Below are 21,583 nucleotides of genomic sequence, written 5' to 3'. Positions count from 1 at the left end.
GGTCCCCCTTCAGTCTCGTGTATAGCAAGAAGTACATGCGAAAAATAAAATAATAAATCGTGAACGAACCCAACTCCGCAGGGTGGCGGGCGGGTTTCGTGAGGACTAACATCCTGCTGTCCTGTGAGAACACCTGTTACATGTAAGCAACTCTGCTTTTTCACAGGACAAGCAGGATGGTAGTCCTCACACATGGGTAAATAGTGAGCTGAGGATGCCCGAGGAATGCTCCAAATGCACCCAGAGACGTGCAACAGTTAATTTGCTCCTGCGAATACATGGTTATTTATATTTTATTGTTTGATATTTAATGATGTATGCATATTATCTTTAAAACCCTTGTTTCTGTAAAGTCTGTTGCTGTTAAATGTTTTACTGTTTTTTAAACTGTTACATGTAAAGCCTGTTGCTAATTTATTGTTTCACTGTAAACCGAGGTGATGTATGTCTATACGTACCGCGGTATAAAAGAATCTATCAATAAATAAATAAATAAACAGGCACAACAACAGGGGTGGATTTGGGTAGGAGGGCATCCTGAAACCCTTAACAGGTCGCTGGAAGGATGTTGGGAAGTTAAACTGAAAATAAGTTGTGAAGAACCGACTGGCCAAAGATGGAATCTTGCCTGCCTCCTTATCTAAGCAATAATGGGCTGCGAAGGTATGGAGAGAGCTCCAGGTGGTGGCTTTGCAGATGATCATCCCTACTTCCCTTAAGGCCCGCTTACGCCTGATTCGAATAGTCCATAAGTTATGAAAGATACCCTAGTAGATGCATTAGTTCATGTTACGCCTATTAACATGGTTCGCTGTTCCATTTATGATTATGTTACACCTATTAACGCTGTTCGTTGTTACATTTATTACTATTTAATATTTAAGTTCTATTGTTTCAGACGCCTTGTTTAATGTAACGCCTTAGCCGTGACTGTTTTGTTATAATGGAAACCGATATGATTTGATATTTGTATCAAGAATGTCGGTATTTACTCTTTCGGATAGTAGAAGGACTAGGGGACACTCCATGAAGTTAGCATGGGGCACATTTAAAACTAATCGGAGAAAGTTCTTTTTTACTCAACGCACAATTAAACTCTGGAATTTGTTGCCAGAGAATGTGGTTCGTGCAGTTAGTATAGCTGTGTTTAAAAAAGGATTGGATAAGTTCTTGGAGGAGAAGTCCATTACCTGCTATTAAGTTCACTTAGAGAATAGCCACTGCCATTAGCAATGGTTGCATGGAATAGACTTAGTTTTTGGGTACTTGCCAGGTTCTTATGGCCTGGATTGGCCACTGTTGGAAACAGGATGCTGGGCTTGATGGACCCTTGGTCTGACCCAGTATGGCATTTTCTTATGTTCTTATATAAAAATTCTAAATAAACAAATAAACAAATAAATAAATAAATGTCAGTAAGTGGTACCGAATGGAGGTGTGCTACTGAGGTTACCATGGCCCTGATAGAGTGTGCTTTGACACAGTCTTGTAGCGGAATGCCTGCTTGCTGGTAGCAAAAAGAGATACAGTTCGCCAACCAGGAGGACAGGGTCTGTTTTCCCACTGGATTACCCAATTTTATGCTATCGAAAGAGACAAATAATTGGGTGGACTTCCTGTGGACAGACATGCACTCTAGATAGAAGGCTACGGCACGCTTACAGTCCAAGGAATGTAGAGCCTGTTCTCCTGGGTTTGAATGGGGCCTGAGAAAGAAAGTAGATAAGATGATGGATTAAGATGAAATTCCGATACTACCCTTGGTAAAAATTTAGAGTGGGTGTGAAGCACTAACCTGTCATGAGGAATTTTAGTGTAAGGCGGGTAAAGTGACTAATGCCTCCGGCAAGGCTAATACCGGACCCTCCTGCGGCGCGCAGGAGAGAGGAGAGAAACTTGCCACGGGTGAGGAGGATTCCTGGCCCATTTCACAAGACTTTTCTGAATTTTACCTGCCCTCGAGAAGCCTCAGAGGGTGAGGAAATAAAATAAATAAATAAAAAATAAACAAACAGAAATAAAATTAATTTTAAAAAGTGGCTAAAGCCTGCAGCTCACTTAGTCTGCAAGCGGATGATACAGCAAGAAGAAAAATTACTTTCCAGGTGAGACAGCGGAGAACACAGGAGTGGAGAGGCTCAAACGGAGGTTTCATGAACCGTCCCAAAACCACGTTAAGGTCCCAAGCGGGGCCGGAGGGCGAAGTGGAAGTTTCAGGTGGAGTAAGCCTCTCATGAAGTGTGTTACTAAGGGTTGTGTCGAAATAGAGACATCTCCCACACCGTTGTGGAAAGCGGCTACCGCACTGACATACACCTGTATAGAGGACGTTTTGAGGCCTGACTGACAGGTGCCAGAGATAGTCCAGAAACTTCGCAGTGGAGCACGTGAAGGGGTCTATGGACATGGATGTGCACTAGACCGTAAACCTCTTCCATTTAGAACGATAAGACAGTCTGGTGGAAGGCTTTCGTGAAGCTACCAGGACTCGGGATACGGACTCCTAAAGGTTAAGGGGTCGGAGTATTAACCTTTCAACATCCAGGCCATCAGGGTGGCGCAGGCACCCGTCGTTCTGAGTTATCAGAAGTGGGTCCTCCCCCAGAGGGATGTGATGGCATACTGATAGATCCTGGAGGATTAGAAACCAGTCCTAGCGTGGCCAATGAGGGGCTATCAGAATCATTAAGCCCTTGTCCCTCCGCAACTTCACGAGAGTCTTTGACATGAGTGGAAGTGGAGGGTACGCATAGAGGAGACCGCTGGACCACGAGGGGGCAAAAGCGTCCCTCAGCTGTGAGTGGCGGTTGCGAGTGAGCGAACAGAAGTTCTGTATATTGCGGTCGTGGATGGACACAAAGAGGTCCATGTGTGGATAACCCCAAGGTTGGAATATTGTGTCCGCTACCATGGGGTTGAGACACCAATCGTGCGGATAGAAAGTTCGACTCAACTTGTCCGCTAGAACATAAGAACATGCCATACTGGGTCAGACCAAGGGTCCATCAAGCCCAGCATCCCATCCCCAACAGTGGCTAATCCAGGCCACAAGAACCTGGCAAGCTCCCAAAAACCAAGTCTATTCCATGTTACTGTTGCTAGTGGGAGCACAGAGGAAAAGATTTCCTTGCTGGTGGCTGAAAGGAATCAGTAAATCTTTGCTTGGGAAATTTTCTTTTTTAAAAGTATTGGGACGAAGTTAACTATTTGGGAATATTATTTAGTGTGTTTGTGCTTTTAATAGACAGTAAGGCAGGTAATAAACTGAAATTAGACTATTTGTATTTTTAAATAGTCAGTAAGGCAGCTAATAAGCAGAAGTTAGAGTGTTTGTATATATTAAAAAAAAAAAAAAGTAGCCAGAAGCTAGAAATAAGCTAGGAGCAGAATATACCTTAGCACTCACCTTGGAAAGGTGTTAAGGTAGTGTGATTTGGTTTGATTAGGTACCAACATTTGTTAAGAGAGCAGTAAATCACTCTGGCTGACTAACTGAAGTTAGTCTGTTTCCCAACCCTCCCACCCCTCGCCCATACATCCCTAGCTCATCCTTTAATTTATAGGCAGGTGCCCAATTCACAAAAAAAAAAACCCAACACAAAAAAAACCTTATTGAGAGTTTGATCATTCCCCTGTAGGCCACTACCAGACATAGTGAATTCACTAATACATTTAAAGGACATTAATTAGACAATTCCTACTCCCTTAGCAACCTAAAACTTAGCTAGGAACTGAACAAATTTGAGAAGGCAGCAGTCCAGCAGCAAGAGGGGGGCTTCCCAGTCTTTTGCATCGAGTATCACATGTATGATTTTTTACCCGGTGAGAAATTGTACGTGTGCATGCGATGCAAAGAGCTCCTGTCTCTCAGAGAACGAGTCCGATCTCTGGAGGCTAGAGTGGCAGACCTGGAGAAGCTGAGGCAGACAGAGGTATATAGATGAGACCTGCAGTAGCCAAGTCCCAACTTCAGACTGGTAGCCCTGTTGCTGCCTTGGAGGAAGCAGGTCTCATGATCGGAGAGCATCAACCTAGTGTAGCAGGAAAGGATCATGTAGCAAGGACCTGCTCTCCAGGTGGTGCATTGTCCTTTCGCACCAAGGATTTGTCTCCAAGGCCTACTGCCCAGGAGGGAAGGGTTAGGTCGGCCGTCATAGTTGGTGATTCGATTATTAGGAATGTAGACAGCTGGGTGGCTGGTGGTGAGAGGATCACCTGGTAACATGCCTACCTGATGCGAAGGTGGCGGACCTCGCATGTCATCTAGATAGGATTTTAGACTGTGCTGGGGAGGAGCCAGCTGTCATGGTACATGTGGGGACCAACGACATAGAAAACATTTTCCACGCCCACCAAGTAGGTCGCTCTGAGGTACATCAAGTGGGAAAGAGCCCATGTCCATATCTGTGCAGTTATGAGCCCGTTCCCCCTGCTTGTTGATGTACCACATTGCCACCTGATTGTCTGTCTGAATCAGGATGGCCTTGTTTGAGAGGCAATCCTGAAAAACCCTGAGGGCATATCTGATCGCCCGAAGTTTCAGGAAATGTATTTGATGTTTGGATTCCTCTGGAAACCAGGTTCCCTGAGTCTACAGGTCGTCGACATGAGCACCCCACCCTAGGTTGGAGGCGTCCGTCATCAAGGTAATCTAAGGTTCTGAAGCCTGAAAAGGAAGGCCTTGAAGGAGATTGGAGTGTTGTATCCACCAGGTTAGCGACAGGCAGAGCTGCTTGGTAACGTGGACAAAGCTGGACATTGGGTGATAAGCCTGAGCCCACTGGGATTTTAGGCTCCACTGCATCACTCTCATGACGAGGCAGGCCATCGGAGTGACATGTATCAAGGATGCTATGTACCCAGCAAAATGAGAAAATAAAGCGCTGCTGAGAAATCCAAAACGTGGAGGGATTGCGCCAGGGATGTGAGAGTATGAGATCGATCTTGAGGGAGGAAGGCTTTTGCCTGTATGGTATCCAGGTCAGCATCTATGAACAATAGGGTTTGAGATGGAACTAGCTTGGACTTGGTATAGTTGACCAGAAACCTAAGGGTAGCAGTGTATTGAGAGTTAGACTTAAAGAGGCTAGTGCGTCCTTTTGAGTTGGGGCCCTTATCAACCAATCGTCACGATAAGGGTAGACATGGACACCTTGAATATTGAGGGAAAAGTGGAAAAAGAAGAGCGCCACAGACCACGAGGCAACTGCACCACGGAAAAGAAGAGATTGAAGGGGGACCTTGTGTGGACGCGCAGATAGTAGCAGGCTGGGCATGCTCAGTCTGCTGATCAAATCTTCTAGAAACTTTGACAAACGTTTTCTGTGCCAGGCTCCATCGGATGATGTCACCCACATGCGAGGACTACCATCCTGCTTGTCCTAGGAGAAAATCAAATAACACTTCTTCAGAAGAAAGGGAGATAGAAAACCGTAAAATCTGCTGTAAGATGACTCTGTAGTTTTCCCTAAAAAAAAAAAACTTGTACAACCGGGCAAGACCAAAAGCATTGTCCCAGGTCCCTATCATTAGCACATTTGAGATATAAGTCAGATGGTAGCAACCCCGCCCTAAACAACCAGGTAGGAGGAAGATATGCTCGCCTTAAAAAATCATATTACAGCTCTCTCAAGTGTGCATTCCCTAGCAAGGTAGGAATACCGCCAAAATCGGACAGCATCTGCTTCTCCGTCTCCCACAAGGGAATCTCAGCCCTCCATTGATCTATCAGAGGTTCAAAGACAGGCAAAGCGCAGAGAGTCAGAAGAGCTTTATAAAGACTAGATATACTCATCTTCTGTCTTTTGTCAATTTGGAAAAAAATCTTCAACTTGCACCTTAAATTCATCCCAGAGATTATTACTAGGGGGACCGCCAACAATGCTTTAGTTGATAAGCAAACTGACATGCCAAAATGAAGTTCTATATCCTGAGAAAAAAAGAATACTCCCACATGACCCATCCCCTTACGCTCCCATTCTACAAAAGATTTACTAGAAATCCCAGGTAAGAAATCTCCATTTCCATGTAAAGGTAAGAAAATAGATTCTTGAGAGCAACGGCTAAATCCAGCACAAAGAAACCTCCAAACCCATCTAAGGGATCTAATAATCCAATGAGTCCGCAAAGCAGCTGGCAGAGGTTTCCACATGCAATACAAAATGCAAGGCCAATGAAGCCACCCCCTTGCTTCCCAAAACCGAGGTGTATAGAAAGAGGTATCAAATAACCAATCCTGGAAATGGCAAAGGACACAAGCTATATTGTACAGCTCAATAATAGGGATGCCTGTGCCCCCCCTTCGCTCCACCCACCCAACAAGCATTGAAAAAGAATATGAGCATGTTTACCCCGCCACAGGAATCTACAGATCATCGCAGAAATCAACCATATGTCCCACTTCTGTAAGAGGATAGGTAATACTTGCAAAACAAAGCTATTGAGGCCATGCCATCACTTTGAAAAGGCTGATGCATCCGGATATCAACAGCAGCAGTGAATTCCAGTGTAAAAACCTGTCTTTCATACCTTTCAACAAGGGTATAACATTCAAATCATAAATGTGAGAAGTTCAAAGTAAGCACAAGCCCTAAATAAATCAAAGAACCATTCACCCATTTCAGTGGAAATGCATTGCCCCACAAAGATTGTACCCGAGGATCAGAAGCTAAAGCCTCCGACTTCACCACGTTAAGTTTGAAACTCAAAAAGGAACCATAGGCAGACATTACCCCAAGCAGAGCTTCTAAAGATTCCAAAGGCCTGGAAAGATGGACTAACAAGTCATCAGCAAAAGCCACAATCTTAAAAACCTGACCTCCAGTCGAGATTACATTTATCCTATCTTCCACTTGCACAGCCCACAACAAAGGCTCTAGAACCAGGAGGAATAGCAAGGTTGAGAGGGGACACCCCTGACAGGTCCCTCTTTGAATCTCAAACTCATCCATCAAACACCCATTAACCCACACTTGTGCCTTGGGATTAGAATACAGTAATCCAAAAAAACCCCAGAGATCCTAAATTTATCCAAAACAAAAAACAGATGTTCCCAATCCACCCTGTCAAATGCTTTCTCAGCATCAAAATTGATGAGTATAGAAGGAATATGTGCAAATAAACTCTGGGAAACTGAAATTATAACTTTATGAACATTAAAGGTCAAATGCCTCCCTCGCACAAACCCCACATGATGTTCCACAATAAGGGTAGGTAAATGGTAGCAAGACTATCAGCAAATATTTTAGCTAATAATTTATGGTCAAAGTTAAGCAGATAAATCGGCCTGTAGGATTCAGGCAGTAAACAATCCTTCTCTTTTTTTTTTTTGAAGTACTGTAATCAGGGCCCTATTAGTATCAAAGGGAAACTGTTTCACCACTATCACTTGAGTAAACATAGCCTGTAGGGGAGATGCAACATACTCCAATAATTTGTAAAATTCCCTCCATATCCATAGGTACCTGGTGCCTTACATAAAATGGCCTGGTCAATATGCACCTGTACTTCCATGAAAGATATATGCGCATTCAAAGCCTCAAGTTGAGAGGGTGTTAATCTAGGCAAGTAAAGATAGCAAAAAACCATCCCCTAGCCTCCAGGTCACTTTGCCCACCAGCATACAAAGTCTGAAAAAAGTCCCGAAATACCATACAAATATCAGCTGCAGAATTGACCACAGTACCCTTAGGGTTTCTTAGGGCAGCTATATGACTAAAGTCCTCCCTACGCTTGACCAAGGTGGCCAGCAGCTTATCTCCATATTTAAACAATTGATATTTATAATAAAACAGATTTCTGGGCCCTCTAATGTATCAGAGAATTCAAAGCCACCTGAGAAGACAAAAAAGCCAATCAACTGGCTGGTGTAAGGGAAACAGCAAATAGTTTTGTCCCACCTCACTTGTTTCTCCAACAGCAACAGCCGTTTATCCAGCATTTTTCGATGCAACTCACATAAGCTATGATCTCACACCTCAAGACCACCTTTGACTTCTCTCAATAAAGGGCAGCGTTAGACATGTACCTTATTATTCTCAAGGAAGTCTTTCCATTTGCTCTGTAGAAAAGACCTAAACCCAGGATCTCTAAACAGATGCACAGGAAATTGCCACCTTCTGTCCCCCATGTTCAGCTCCCCCCAATGAAAGTCAACCCAAAAAGGAGCATGATCTGAAATTTCCAAGGGGAGGGGGGCCAATTACTGCCTGAGTGATCTGAGAAAACAGGGCTGGGGAGGCCATTAAATAATCAATCCTAGACTGCATAGCATGAGCTCGAGAGACATGCATATAGTTCCATTCAGTAGGGTGCAAAGTTTGCCAGGCATCCAAAAGATATAGGTGGTCACAGCCAGGGAATCCCTTTATGTTTCGCCATTCTCTCGCCATCTGGACAGTGTGATTTATCAAGAGCAGGATCAGAAACAATATTCATGTCACCCCCCACCAAGGTATATCCCCCCACTCGCAACCTGTCATATACTAAGGTTACCCTGAAAAAAATCCATGATCGTATACGTTAGGGGCATAGATATATAATAATAAAGGCTGCCCATGTAGGGAACCCCGAAGTATTAAAAACCTGCCCCCAGGGTCTTTAATCTGATCCTGAATGTTAACGGTCAGTGCTTTACGAATCAAGACAGCCACACCAGATCTCCTGGAACTAGAGGCGGCCCAGTAGGCATCCCCCACCCACCATCTGGCTAGCTTACTTTGTTCCTGATCATTCAGGTGGGTTTCCTGAAGCATAGCAATATCTGCTTTATGTTTTTCCAAGGTTCGCAAAATTTTTTGCCACTTGATCGGGGAGCCCAAACCCCCCCCCCCCCCACATTCCAGGAAACCATCCTTAGTCATGAGAATCGTCAAAAAAAAAAAAAATCTGAATTCATTGCAGCAATAGGAGCTCCTCCCCTCAGCCTAGAATGAACTCCCCCTCTACATCTACAGATCCCCACAGGAATCGCAATCAACCAGTCCCCATGAAACCCTCATTAAGGTGGCAGGAAAAAGGATCCTAAGAGATAAATTCAAGTCCTATGTCATAAGGCATTTAAACTAGATGCCAGGGCGGCAGAAGGAAATTAGAATGTCACACCCCCCCCCCCCCAAATACAAATGCAATGGAAAAGGGTGAAGTGGATAACAAAAGTCAGCTAAATAAGTCACAAAAGGAGTCCAAGAAAAGCAGTAACCTGAACAAGAAAAGCTGGAAAGCTATGAGCACAAATGCTCGTAGTTTGGGCAATAAAATCCCAGATCTGCAACTCCTAATGGTGGAGGTGGATTTGGACATTGTTGCTGTCATGGAGACGTGGTTCACAGAATCTCATGATTGGGATACGGCCATACCAGGCTATAACTTGTTAAGGAAGGACAGAAAAGGGGGGAGGAGTGGCTCTTTATGTCAAAAATAATATCCAAGCATATGAGCTGCAAGGAAGATGGGGCAAAGAAGAAGAATTATGGGCCATCCTAAAAAAAAAAGATGGGGGCATCCATTTTTATTGGAGTGGTTTACAGGCCTCCAAATCAAATGGAAGAACTTGACAGAGATCTGGTTGAAGACATCCAAAACATGGGAAAGAAGGGAGAAGTGGTGATTGTTGGAGATTTTAATCTGCTGGATGTAGTCTGGAGAATCCCTTCTGCAGAATCTAACAGTAGTAGAGAGATAGTGGATGCCATGCAAGGGGCTCTGTTCAAACAAATGACAATGGAACCTACGAGGGAGGGAGCTATACTCGATTTAGTGCTCACTAACGGAGATAATGTCTTTAATGTCCGGGAGGGTGCCCACCTCAGCACCAGTGATCAAACGGTATGGTTTCATATCACAAATAGGATACGGAGAAGTCGCACGAAGACCCGAGTTTTGCAATTCAAAAACATGGACTTTGTTGAAATGGGGAAGTACCTGGAGGAAGAATAGAAGGCTGGGAGAAAATGAGAGATGTGGAACAGCAGTGGGCCAAACTAAAAGGTGCAATTACCAAGGCAACTAATCTATATGTTAGAAAAGTAAAGAAAAGCAAGAGAAAAATGAAACCTATGTGGTTCTCAAAGGAGGTGGCTGATAAAATAAAGCTCAAAGAACAGCGTTTAAGAAATATAAAGGATCCCAAAGGGAGGATCACAAGGAAGAATATCTGGTGGAACTGAGGGAGATGAAGAAAGTAATCAAGAAAGAAAAGAGTCAAGTGGAAGAAAGGATTGCCAAAGAGGTAAAGCGAGGTGACAAAACATTTTTCAGATACATCAGAAAAAGGAGAAAAGTCCAAAGTGGTATAGTGAAATTGAAAGGTGAAAAGGATCAATGTGTGGAGAAAGACGAAGAAATGGCATAAATATTAAATGAATACTTCAGTTCGGTGTTCACTAAAGAATACCCAGGATAAGGACTGTCTCTAGTTAACAAGAAACTAGCAGGGAGTGGAGGAAATGAAACTCCATTTACAGAAGAGAATGTATGGGAAGAGCTAGGAAAACTGAAAGTGGACAAAGCCATGGGGTCTGATGAGATTCATCCCAGGATACTGAGGGAGCTCAGAGATGTTCTGGCGGGTCCGCTGTGTGACCTGTTCAAAAGATCCCTAGAAACGGGAGTGGTGCCGAATGATTGGAGAAGAGCGATGGTGGTCCCGCTTCACAAGAATGGGAGCAGAGAGGAGGCTGGAAACTACAGGCCAGTTAGCCTCACCTCCACTGTTAAATACAATATTCCAATTCGGTTCCAGGGTTCCCCAACACGGACCCCATGTTTCGCCAAGAGAAAGAATGATTTTCTAACTGTGTTGTCCCTCCCGACGCAGCCAGCTTGGCGAAACACGGGGTCCATGTCGGGGGACCCTGGACCCAAACTGGAATATTGTATTTAACAGTGGAGTTGCCATATTATTTAAAAAATTCTTTGATAAAAGAAGTTTGGATCAACAGAGTATTTTTCTGCACTTTTTGTGGATTACTTGGTGGTCAAAGTGCAGCTCTTAGCTCGTGTATTGGTGTTTTGGATTACCCCTGAAAAATAAACCATATGGCACAACTAAGTCTCACACAGTCCAAAGCAGGACCAACATTAGGACAATGTGAAGCATGCCGACAAGGTGAACCACCACCCAAAAAAAGAGAGTTATTAAAGTCAGCATCCCAACTGCATGAAAATCAGTCGCCAGGGCCAGATTCTGGCACACCGTTGATCTCCACTGCCAACAGGGAATCCATAAAATCCTGGGCTTCAGTGGTCATTGAATAAAACAATGTCTGCCCATTATAATACACTCTTAGCTTTGCAGAGTACAATAAAGCAAATTGAATATTTCGAGCAAATAAGAGCATATGGGAGAAAAGGCCTGGCGAAGGCCCAATAACTTCACCAAATAATCCTGGAAAATCAGGACCTTGTGGTCCCCCACCTTCGGTTGCAAACCCTTGCGGATAGCCTGCAGGACAGCCACTTTGAGTTGACAATTTAAAAATCAGGCTATCACGATCCGTGGTCTCCCCTGATTTTCTGGGCGCAATCCCAGGCGATGTGTCCTCTCAATGATGAGCAGTCCAAAAGAGGAGTCTAACCAGAGTCCTTTGTCAACCAGGTCACAAGAAAGCCTGAAGTACATACTTCAGTATGCCCACAAAGTGCAGGTTGTTCCTGCGGTACAGATTTTCCTGATACTCTAACCGATCATCCAGTCTCACTACCTTTGTGCGCAATTCCTGCAGAGTAGATTCCGTCCTGTGTGCACCGTCTTCCACGTCCGATACACGTAAGAACATAAGAAATTGCCATACTGGGTCAGACCAAGGGTCCATCAAGCCCAGCATCCTGTTCCCAACAGTGGCCAATCCAGGCTACAAGTACCTGGCAAGCACCCAAAAACTAAGTATATCCCATGCTACTGATGCTAGTAATAGCAGTGGTTATTTTCTAAGTCAACTTAATTAATAGCAGGTAAAGGACTTCTCCAAGAACTTATCCAAACCTTTTTTAAACCCAGCTACACTAACCACATCCCCTGGCAACAAATTCCAGAGTTTAATTGTGCATTGAGTGAAAAAGAACTTTCTCTGATTAGTTTTAAATGTGCTACATGCTAACTTCATGGACTGCCCCATAGTCTTTCTATTATCCGAAAGAGTAAAAAAACGATTCACATCTACCCGTTCTAGACCTCTCATGATTTTAAACACCTCTATCATATCCCCCCTCAGCTGTCTCTTCTCCAAGCTGATCTTTACAACACTTTCCACTATTTTTCCTGGCACTGAAGTCAGGTTAACTTGTCTGAAGTTTCCTGGGTTTTTTTTATTTTTATTTTATTTTTATCATTTCAATTAATACAAATATTCAACTTAAATTGAATACCAAAAACAAAACAAAACAGGAAATACATAGTTTCACTCTAATTTACTCAAAATTATCATCAAAATAAATCTATATCTTGCATTCCTTATTAGAAAACAATTTTTGGGAGATCCATTACTAGAGCAATTTTAATCAAGAAAAATTTTACTAAATAAGTTGAGAGAGAGCAAAGTTATTTATTTAACAATCCAACTATATGGAAGCAGATGTTCTAGGCTCAGTTCTTTGGTTCCGATTAGCTTCCAAAAATTTCTCCAGTTGATCTGGTTCATAATAATAAACATATCTTACGCCATCAATTCGCATAATGCATTTACAAGGAAACCTAATAGCTAGTTTTATACCAAAGGTTCTCGCTTGGTTTGCTAAGACTAAGAATTTTTTACGTTTCTGGTGAGTATCTTTAGAGACATCGGGATAAATCCATAGTTAGTGAGAAGTTCTGTTTACAAAATACAATTTCAAAACTTTGTCTCTATCAGATAGAGTAAATTTAACCAAGAGAGTACCTCTCTTCTCCACCTGAGAGCTGTAAGACTTTTCAAATAGTTCAGTTACATTCAATGAAGCTTCCTCCCCTGCTTGATTTCCTGTTTGTATCTCATTCTTCCATGACAGAAAAAATGCATTAGATATTAATGGTAAATTTTCAGATGGTAATTTTAATGTCTCCTGAAAGTAATTCCTTAATTGCTCTTTTGGGGAGATTAATCTGCATTTTGGAAAATTTATAATTCTTAAATTAGTGTATCTAGTGGCATTTTGTAGATTTTCAATTTTCCTACTTAGCAGAGATTCTCCCAGCATAATTGAAGACTGTACTTTTTTAATTTGCGTTAACTCTTCTTCAGCTTTCGCCAGAGTCTCTGTATGCTGAGTCACTATCGGATTCATATTGTAAAGAGCTGTTTGTATTTCTTTTATATTCACATTTAAATTCATTATATTATTTTGCAGCGAAACAATTGTTGCCACAGGAGTTCCATTGTTACAGTTTTTGGTTTCTCAGTCAATGAAAAAGGAGCAAAAGTTACTGGATGTGGCAAAGATAATCCATGCTGGTCTTGGTTCCTTACAAGCTGAGCCAGCTTCCTTTCTCCTGCAATCGCTGTTTCTCCGCCCGTGCATACTCAGCTATCGCCGAAAAAGCCTTTCACTTGAGGGGAGGAAGTTGTCGGTCCTCCAGCCTTATCTGGCACCGCCATAACTCCCACGATGCCTTCCTCGATCAGGCTCACCTCCAAAGACACCATCCGAAGAGGCGAACCAAGGTCAGCAGTGGTTGCGGCGCTCATCAGTGGGCAAGGCATAGTTGGAGCCCCGGGACTGAGAGTGACTTCTCCCTGGGGCGACTGTGCTTGCTCACCACCTATCGCTCTCGCGGGACTCTCCGGGGTCGTGAACTCCGCTTGTGGGTAGAAGCCCGCTAAACTTGTCTGCACCAGCACAGGTCTTGCAGGGATCGAGGCATCCTGCCTGAGCTTGCCTTTACGTTTAGTATGCGGTATAGTCTACACGACACTCAGGTAAGTAGAAGAAATTAGTAAAAAGACAGCTTAGGAGCTCCTATCACCAGCTCCTCTCATACGGGCGCCATCTTGGATCTCTTTTTTTCTTAAATAGTGGATGTCCCTATGCCGGCTCTTGTTTTTGTTATGTTTATTTTATTATTTAGATTTTTATATTCCGCTTTTTGCACTTTTTTTTAGCACTTCAAAGCAGATTACTTTCAGGTACTGTAGGTATTTCCCTAACCTCAGAGGGCTTAGAGTCTAAGTTTGTACCTGAGGTAATGGAGGGTAAAGTGATTTGCCCAAGGTCACAAGGAGCGACAGTGGGACTTGAACCACTAGGCTACTTCCTCACTCACCTGACGCGTCACTGCTTCCATGGAGGCAACAAAATCATCAAATGTTTTGAAGACTTGTTCAAACTTCGCATCCAGGGTTTTCGACACAGCCACAGTCACCGTCATGACTAGGTTTGTTGAAGATAAGCAATCCCCTGGCAGCCAGTCTTCCTCTCTCTCCATCTTGTAATTGCTGATCTTCAGCTTGTCCCTTTGTTTTCGTGCGGATTTAGTGGTCATCACGGCACTTGAGCTGGCGAAAACGGTGCCGTAACAGATGCCGAAGGCAACAAAGAAAGCTAAGAAGCTGAGCACCAAGGGGATGCCAGAGAGAGAGGATGGATAGTGAACGGGCCCTGAGAGTAGAACAAAATGCGTCCTGCTCCTAGCACGGCATCACGTGACCCTCTCAAGCCAACCCTTTTTTCAAACCTCGTTGCAAAAAGGACAAAATGTGCACTACCAATACATGTGTAGGTACCACACATACTCTTCACGCGAAGCCCCAAATCTTTCCACACTAACACATAAGCCAATGATGTTGACGACTTCCTAGTTTGCAACAGAGTGGAAATGACATCCTCGGGATATCCCTTACACCTCAGACGCTGCCTCTGAAAAGCCAAGCCAGAAGCCTGATCTGAAAATATGGGACCTTGGTGCAACAGGTTGGGAAGATGAGCAAGACGCAGCAGCCAGTCTACTGCAAGACTAATCAAATCTGCACACCGTGGCCACTCCAGTGCCACCAGAATCACCTCTCCCGGATGAATCTCTAGCCGCCGTAGCACCTTTCCCACCAGAGGCCTCGGGGGGGGGGGGGGTTAATACATAGAGGAGAATCTCTAGGGGCCAAGGAAGCACTAATGTATCGACTCCTTCCGCTCTGCGTTCCCTTCTTCGACTGAAGAAATGTGAAGCCTTGTCATTCTTCTGAGGTGCCATCAAGTCTATGCGAGGAATGCTCCATCTGTGATGGATAAGTCACATCGCTTCCTCCATCAGCTCCCACTCCCCGGGATCCATCTGACGTCAACTGAGAAATTCTGCCTGGACGTTGTCTATCCCAACAACATGAGAGGCCGCCAACTCCAGATTCTGCTCCACCCAGAGGATCAACTTCCGGGCCTCCTGAGCTACCGATCAACTCTTGGTACCACCCTGAAGGTTGATGTAAGCTACCGTTGTCGAACTGCCGACAATACAAGAGAAGCAGGAATGTCCGCAATGCCAAGCACACTGCGCTGGTCTCTAACTGATTTTCTAGGCCACGAAGATTCCTCTAGTGGCAACCAGCCCTGCTGCACCTGAGTCTGATACACATACCCCCAACCGGTGAGACTTGCATTGGGACTTGCAAGGCTATAACCCGATTGAAATGGTCCTGAGAAAGCCACCATAAGAGACTCGACCTGGCCACGTCCGTAAGAGGTAGCAGAATATGAAACTGTTCTGACAAAGGATCCCACCGTGAGAACAAGGCTGTTTGCAGAGGTCTCATGTGAGCAAACACCCAAGGAACTAATTCCAACTTGGAAGCCATGGAACAGAGAACCTGCAGGTAATCCCACACCCTGGGAAGCGCACTGTCCAACAAACTGGGAAGTTGTCTCTGCAGCTTGTTGATCCATTCTTGGGTGAGAAACACTCTCCCAATCCTGTTATCAAAACGCGCCCCAGGAATTCCAACTCCTGAGATGGAATTAGATGAATAACAGATTCACAACCCAAAAGTACTGCAGCACCTCTGTGAGCACCCGAATACAAAAGGTCCTCCGATTTTACCCCGATAAGCCAACTGTCTACATATGGGTGAACTAGAACTCCCTCTTTCCTGAGGGCTGCCGCCACCACCATCACCACCTTGGGGAAGGTTCTCGGGACCGTCGCTGGACTGAAGGGCAGGGTGCGAAATTGACAATGAAACTCTAGGATCATTAACCTCAGAAACCTTTGATTTTCAGGCTGGATTGGAACGTGCAAATAAGCTTCGGTCAAATCTAGAGAGGCCAAACACTCTCCTTCACACACCACTGCGATTGCAGACCACAAGGTCTCCATTCGAAAACAAGGAAATCTGAGCGTAACCGTGTTCTATCATGTTTAGAACCCATTGGTCCTGATCCACTCAAAGAAAAAGGTCAACCAACCTCCTATGATTGGCAATGAGGAGTGGACCAGCCTCGATTCATTGGGCGGACTTGGTAACTGAAGCCCCCTAGCCGGAACCATTTCTGTTCGATCTCTAGCCTCAAAAGGAATGATTCTAGAACTTATATGACCTCAACCGTACATCCTCTCGGACTATGATGTCCGCAGTCTCAGCCAGGTGGCTCCTTTGGTTGTGGAACTGGTCGGCTAACGTTTGGTCTAAGTCTCAGTTAAGGGCGTTACCTTTTAAAGGGAAGCTTCTTTTTGGAGTCGATTTAGAGGAACTCATGAAGCAGCTGTACGAGAATAAAGGACACAAGCTGCCGGAGGATAAGACGAAGTTCAGCAGGGGTTTGTCTGTACGGACATGTTTTCGGACAAACTGGCATTTTTGACTCTCTCGAGTATCAGGAATTCAGAGACAGAAATACTGTGTTGTGGTCAGGACCCAGACAATGGTAGCAGAGGTTATATGTCCATCTGTAATGGTCATTTTCCTTCCACAAACAATCCTTGAACCCATTGATGGACATCTTGAAGAAAACAGGTTTGGGGTTTTTTTTTTAAAGTAGCACTGTTTGGCCGCTGAGGCAGTAAGGCAACTTCATTTACTTAAAAATACTTTCAAATTTTTAAATTTAAAATTTGTCGGGGGGGGAATCACATAAGTACTAATATAATACATAAGTATCAACAAAACACAAACACTACCTATATATTACACACATTTTACATAAAATTAACACCTCATTAATACCATATGCTTATCTCTAAAAGATAAAAGTATGAAAATGTTTATAGAAAAACAGACAGGCACACATCTGTGCTGGTGCTCTAACAGAGAAAAAAAAAAAGACTGAGGGGGCTCATGAGACGATGCTCAAGTAGGAATTCCTATACTTGGCTCAATAGAGCAAAAGCTCTACTAAGAGTGAGTTCATTTGGTGCCACCAAATGGCATCACTTCCCACATGTAATAGATAATTCAGCCCTGCTTATCAACGGAAAAAAAATAAATGAATGTTCTTGTTCTTTACATATATTGGAAAATGTAATCAAGACATTAAAAAAAAAATAAAAGCAGCCATCCCCTACCTTTTGTGGGGAAGGAGAGCTTTTGATGTAAAATGGATTGTTTGCTTGTTCCTGCTTTCGTGCTGCTCGTCGCTAAAAATAAAATCAAAAGGCCATTATACAATTCACAAGGGAAAAAAGTGAAACACCATACATGCGCATAAAAACAGAAAGGTGTATGCAAAAGCAATGATCATCAAACACCTAGAGACCCCAAAACAGATTATTTAAAATCTCATGTTTCCATGGTGAGGAAAGAAAGACTATAGTGAGAAAGCAGAGTTGCTTACCTATAATAGGTGTTCTCCTAGGACAGCAGGATGTTAGCCTCACACATACGTGAAATCATCAGATGGAGCCCGGCACGGAAACTTATGTCAAAATCTCTAGAACTTTGGCTGAGCATGCCTAGCATGCCACTATCCACACAGGATCCCTTCTCCAGTCTCATAAGGTAGAATTACGAAAAATAAAACACACAGGCAAGCGGGATTCATGAGGACTAACATCCTGCTGTCCTAGGAGAACACACTCTTTCTCCTAGGACAAGCAGTATGGTAGTCCTCACAACTGGGTGAATCCCTAGCTACAGGCTGTTCCCGAACAAGAAAGACTAACATGCACCCAACCAGGTGCCAACGACCACAACAATATTTGTGCTGTTGGAAACAGAGGGAGACAGCCTGAAACTGAACAATGGGCAGTAGGTAGGAAGAGTTGGGTTCTTACAGATGAAAGATTCTCAAGGACAGACTGGTTGAAACTGCTATCGTGTCGACCATCCCTGTCCAACAGTAGTGGGTGACAAAAGTGTGGAGAGAACTCTATGTTGCAGCCTTGCAGATCTCAACCACGGAGACCGCTCTCAAGTGGGCCACTGAAGCCACCACGGCTCTGAGAGTGAGCCCTGACATGGCCTCCAAGCTGCAGACCCGCTTGTGCATGGCAGAAGGAAATGCAATCTACCCGTTCGCCCTGGTGTGAATGAGGCTTAGGAAAAAAGGCGAGTAGGACGATGGACTGGTTAAGATAGAAATCTGTCACCACCTTAGGAAGAATTTAGAATGCGTATGCAGAACCACCCTATCATGAAAGAACTTCTTGATTGGTGGGTACATTACCAAAGCCTGAAGCTCACTGACCCTCGCACCGAAGTGACTGTGATCAAAAACATGAGCTTCCACCAAGTCAGGTACTTCAGGTCACAAATGCACAGGGGCTCGAAAGGATCTGTCATGAGCCGAGTCAACACCACATTGAGGTCCCAGGACACAGGAGGCCGCAGGGGAGACTTCAACTGAAGCATACCTTGCATGAAACATCCCACTATGAGTTGCACAGAGATGGGTGAACCATCCACACCTTGGTGGTAGGCACTGAGGTGAACTCAGTGGTGGTAGGCACTGAGGTGAACTCAGGCAGAATCCGAAAGGTGTAGTAGGTAATCAAGTAGTTTCAGTGTGGAGCAGAAGAAAGGAAAATTTGTTCTTACCTGCTAATTTTTGTTCCTGTAGTACCACGGATCAGTCCAGACACTTGGGTTCATCTCCCCCTATCAGCAGATGGAGACAGAGAAAAAAACCCTCACTGACACCGTATCTAAACAACCGTGCCACCTGCAGTTCATCAGTATATATCTAAATCAAAACAGATAATAGCAAAAAATATAGAACCATTAAACAACAATTAAGAACATGGAATGCAACAGAGAACAATCTTACAGCTGAGCGGACGACTCTCCCCTTAATATAACCCCCTTCTAACTGGGCGAGCTCTAAACTGATCCGTGGTACTATAGAAAGGGAAATTAGCAGGTAAGAACCAATTTTCCTTTCAGTCCAGACATCTGGGATGAACCAAAGCCCTTACCCAGGGTGGGAGCTGGAGAGTCCCGCTCGCAAAACACTCTCGCCAAAGGAAAGGATTTGCCGGAGCCCTGACATCTAAGTGATAGTGCCTTGCAAAAGTATGCAGCGACTTCCAAGTCGCCGCTCTGCAAATTTCCTGTGGGGAAACACGCTGAGATTCCACCCACGAGGCTGCTTGCGAACGTATGGAGTGTAATATATGTGGAAGAAATAGCCTCCTTCAACCATCGTGCAATAGAGGCTTTAGAAACCTTGGAGCCTCTATTAGGATCACTCCACAGCATGAAGAGGTGATAGGACCTCCTAAAGTCATTTGTAATCTCAAGATAACGCAATAAAGCTCTCTGAACATCTAGATGTTTGAGCTTCCTCGCATTAGGATCCGGCGCCGGTAAGTTCCACTGACTGGCATGGAATGCTGAAACCACCTTTGGTAAAAAGGAAGGTACCATCCATAAAGAAATTCCAGATTCCAAAATCTGAAGGAAAGGATCTAGACAAGGTAACGCCTGTAACTCAGAAATTCTTCTAGCTGAACAAATGGTGACGAGAAAAAATTACCTTAAGTGTCAAATCCTTTAACGTAGCCCTTCAGAGCAGCTCGCAGGGAGGTTCACACAGAGCTTTAAGAACTAGATTAAGGTTCCAGGATGGACAAGATTTCCGAACTGGAGGACGAAGATTTATCGTACCTCTAAGAAAACGAACCAAGTCCAGATGAGACAAAATAGAGGAACCTTCAATTTTGCCATGGAGAGAACTAAGAGATAAGTCCTTGGTGAAGCCATCCTGTGAGAAAGATATTTCAGGAATTAAGGCCCTAAGAGGGCAAATTCCCCTGACGGAACACCAGGACTCAAAAATCTTCCATACCTGAACATAAGCGAGGTTAGTAGACTTCCTTCTAGACTGTAACCATCAGGCTGATACAGTAAAAATCGCGGGACAGCGGGTGAGCGCCCGCTCTCCAGTGTGCGCGATTCAGTAAAAATAAATTATTCAAATTAGGGCCCGCAGTAAAAAGAGGCACTAGGGACGCTAGCACGTCCCTAGCACCTCTTTTTAACAGGAGTGGCGGCTGTCAGCGAGTTTGACAGCAGACGCTCAATTTTGCCGGCGTCTGTTCTCAAACCCGCTGAAAGCCACGGGTTCAGAAACCGGACGCCGGCAAAATTGAGCGTCCTGTTTTCAACCCGCGAGCTGCAGGCCGATTTTAAATTTTTATTTTTAAAATTATTTTTAACTTTTGGGACCTCCGACTTAATATCGCCATGATATTAAGTCGGAGGGCGTACAGAAAAACAGTTTTTACTGCTTTTCTGTGCACTTTCCCGGTGCTGGCAGAAATTAATGCCTACCTTTGGGTAGGCGCTAATTTCTGAAAGTAAAATGTGTGGCTTGGCTGCACATTTTACTTACTGAATCGCGCGGGAATAACTAATAGGGCCATGAACATGCATTTACATGTTGCAGGCGCTATTAGTTTCAGGGGGGGGGGGGGGGGGGGGGGTGTGACATCAGGATGGAGCCCAATCACGGAACACTTATCAAAGTTTCTAGAACTTTGACTGGCACCTACTGGGCATGCCCAGCATGGCACTAACCCTGCATCCAGCAGGGGTCCCCACTTCAGTCTCATGTATAGCAAAAAGTATGTGTGAAAAATAAAATAAATCGCAAGCGAACACAACTCCGCAGGGTGGCGGGCGGGTTTTATGAGGACTAACATCCTGCTGTCCTGTGAACACCTGTTACAGGTAAGCAACTCTGCTTTCTCACAGGACAAGCAGGATGGTAGTCCTCACATATGGGTGAGTAGCGAGCTGAGGATGCCTGAGCAATGCATCCAAAGACATGCAACAGGCACAACAACAAGGATGAATTTGGGTAGGAGGGCATCCTGAAAACCCTGAACGGGTCGCTGGTAGGATGTTGGGTAGTTAAGCTGAGAATAAGTTGCGTAGAACAGACTGTCCAAAAACGGAATCTTGCCAGCCAGCCTTATCTAAGCAATAATGGGCTGCGAAGTTATGGAGAGAGCTCCAGGTCATAGCCTTACAAATATTAACAAGTGGCACCGACCGAAGGTGTGCCACAGAGGTTGCTACAGCCCTAACAGAGTGCGCTTTCACACAGTCTTGTAGCAGAATGCCTGCTTGCTGGTAGCAAAAGGAGATACAGTCCGCCAACCAGGAGGAAAGGGTCTGTTTTCTCACTGGATTTCCCAATTTGATGTTATCGAAAGAAACAAATAATTGAGTGGACTTTCTGTGGG

The 21,583-nt window shown here is 44.4% G+C and overlaps 1 protein-coding gene across 2 annotated transcripts in view; it reads right to left on the bottom strand.

Annotated features, from left to right (window-relative positions):
• AP3D1 (adaptor related protein complex 3 subunit delta 1) overlaps positions 1–21,583 on the bottom strand; it is a 358,560-nt gene that overhangs the window by 117,187 nt on the left and 219,790 nt on the right. For both annotated transcript variants that reach the window (XR_003858342.1, XM_029613909.1), the window contains exon 18: positions 17,462–17,533. Coding sequence is in view for 1 of the 2 variants with exons in the window: in XM_029613909.1 (XP_029469769.1) it covers positions 17,462–17,533 (72 nt within the window). In the remaining variant the exon portion in view is untranslated. The remainder of the gene's footprint in view (positions 1–17,461; positions 17,534–21,583) is intronic.

The sequence above is a fragment of the Rhinatrema bivittatum genome, chromosome 8 (assembly GCF_901001135.1).
Source record: "Rhinatrema bivittatum chromosome 8, aRhiBiv1.1, whole genome shotgun sequence".
Taxonomy (NCBI): Eukaryota; Metazoa; Chordata; class Amphibia; order Gymnophiona; family Rhinatrematidae; genus Rhinatrema; species Rhinatrema bivittatum.
The sequence above is the reverse complement of the archived record's forward strand: the minus strand, read 5'-3'. Positions and strand labels throughout refer to the sequence as shown.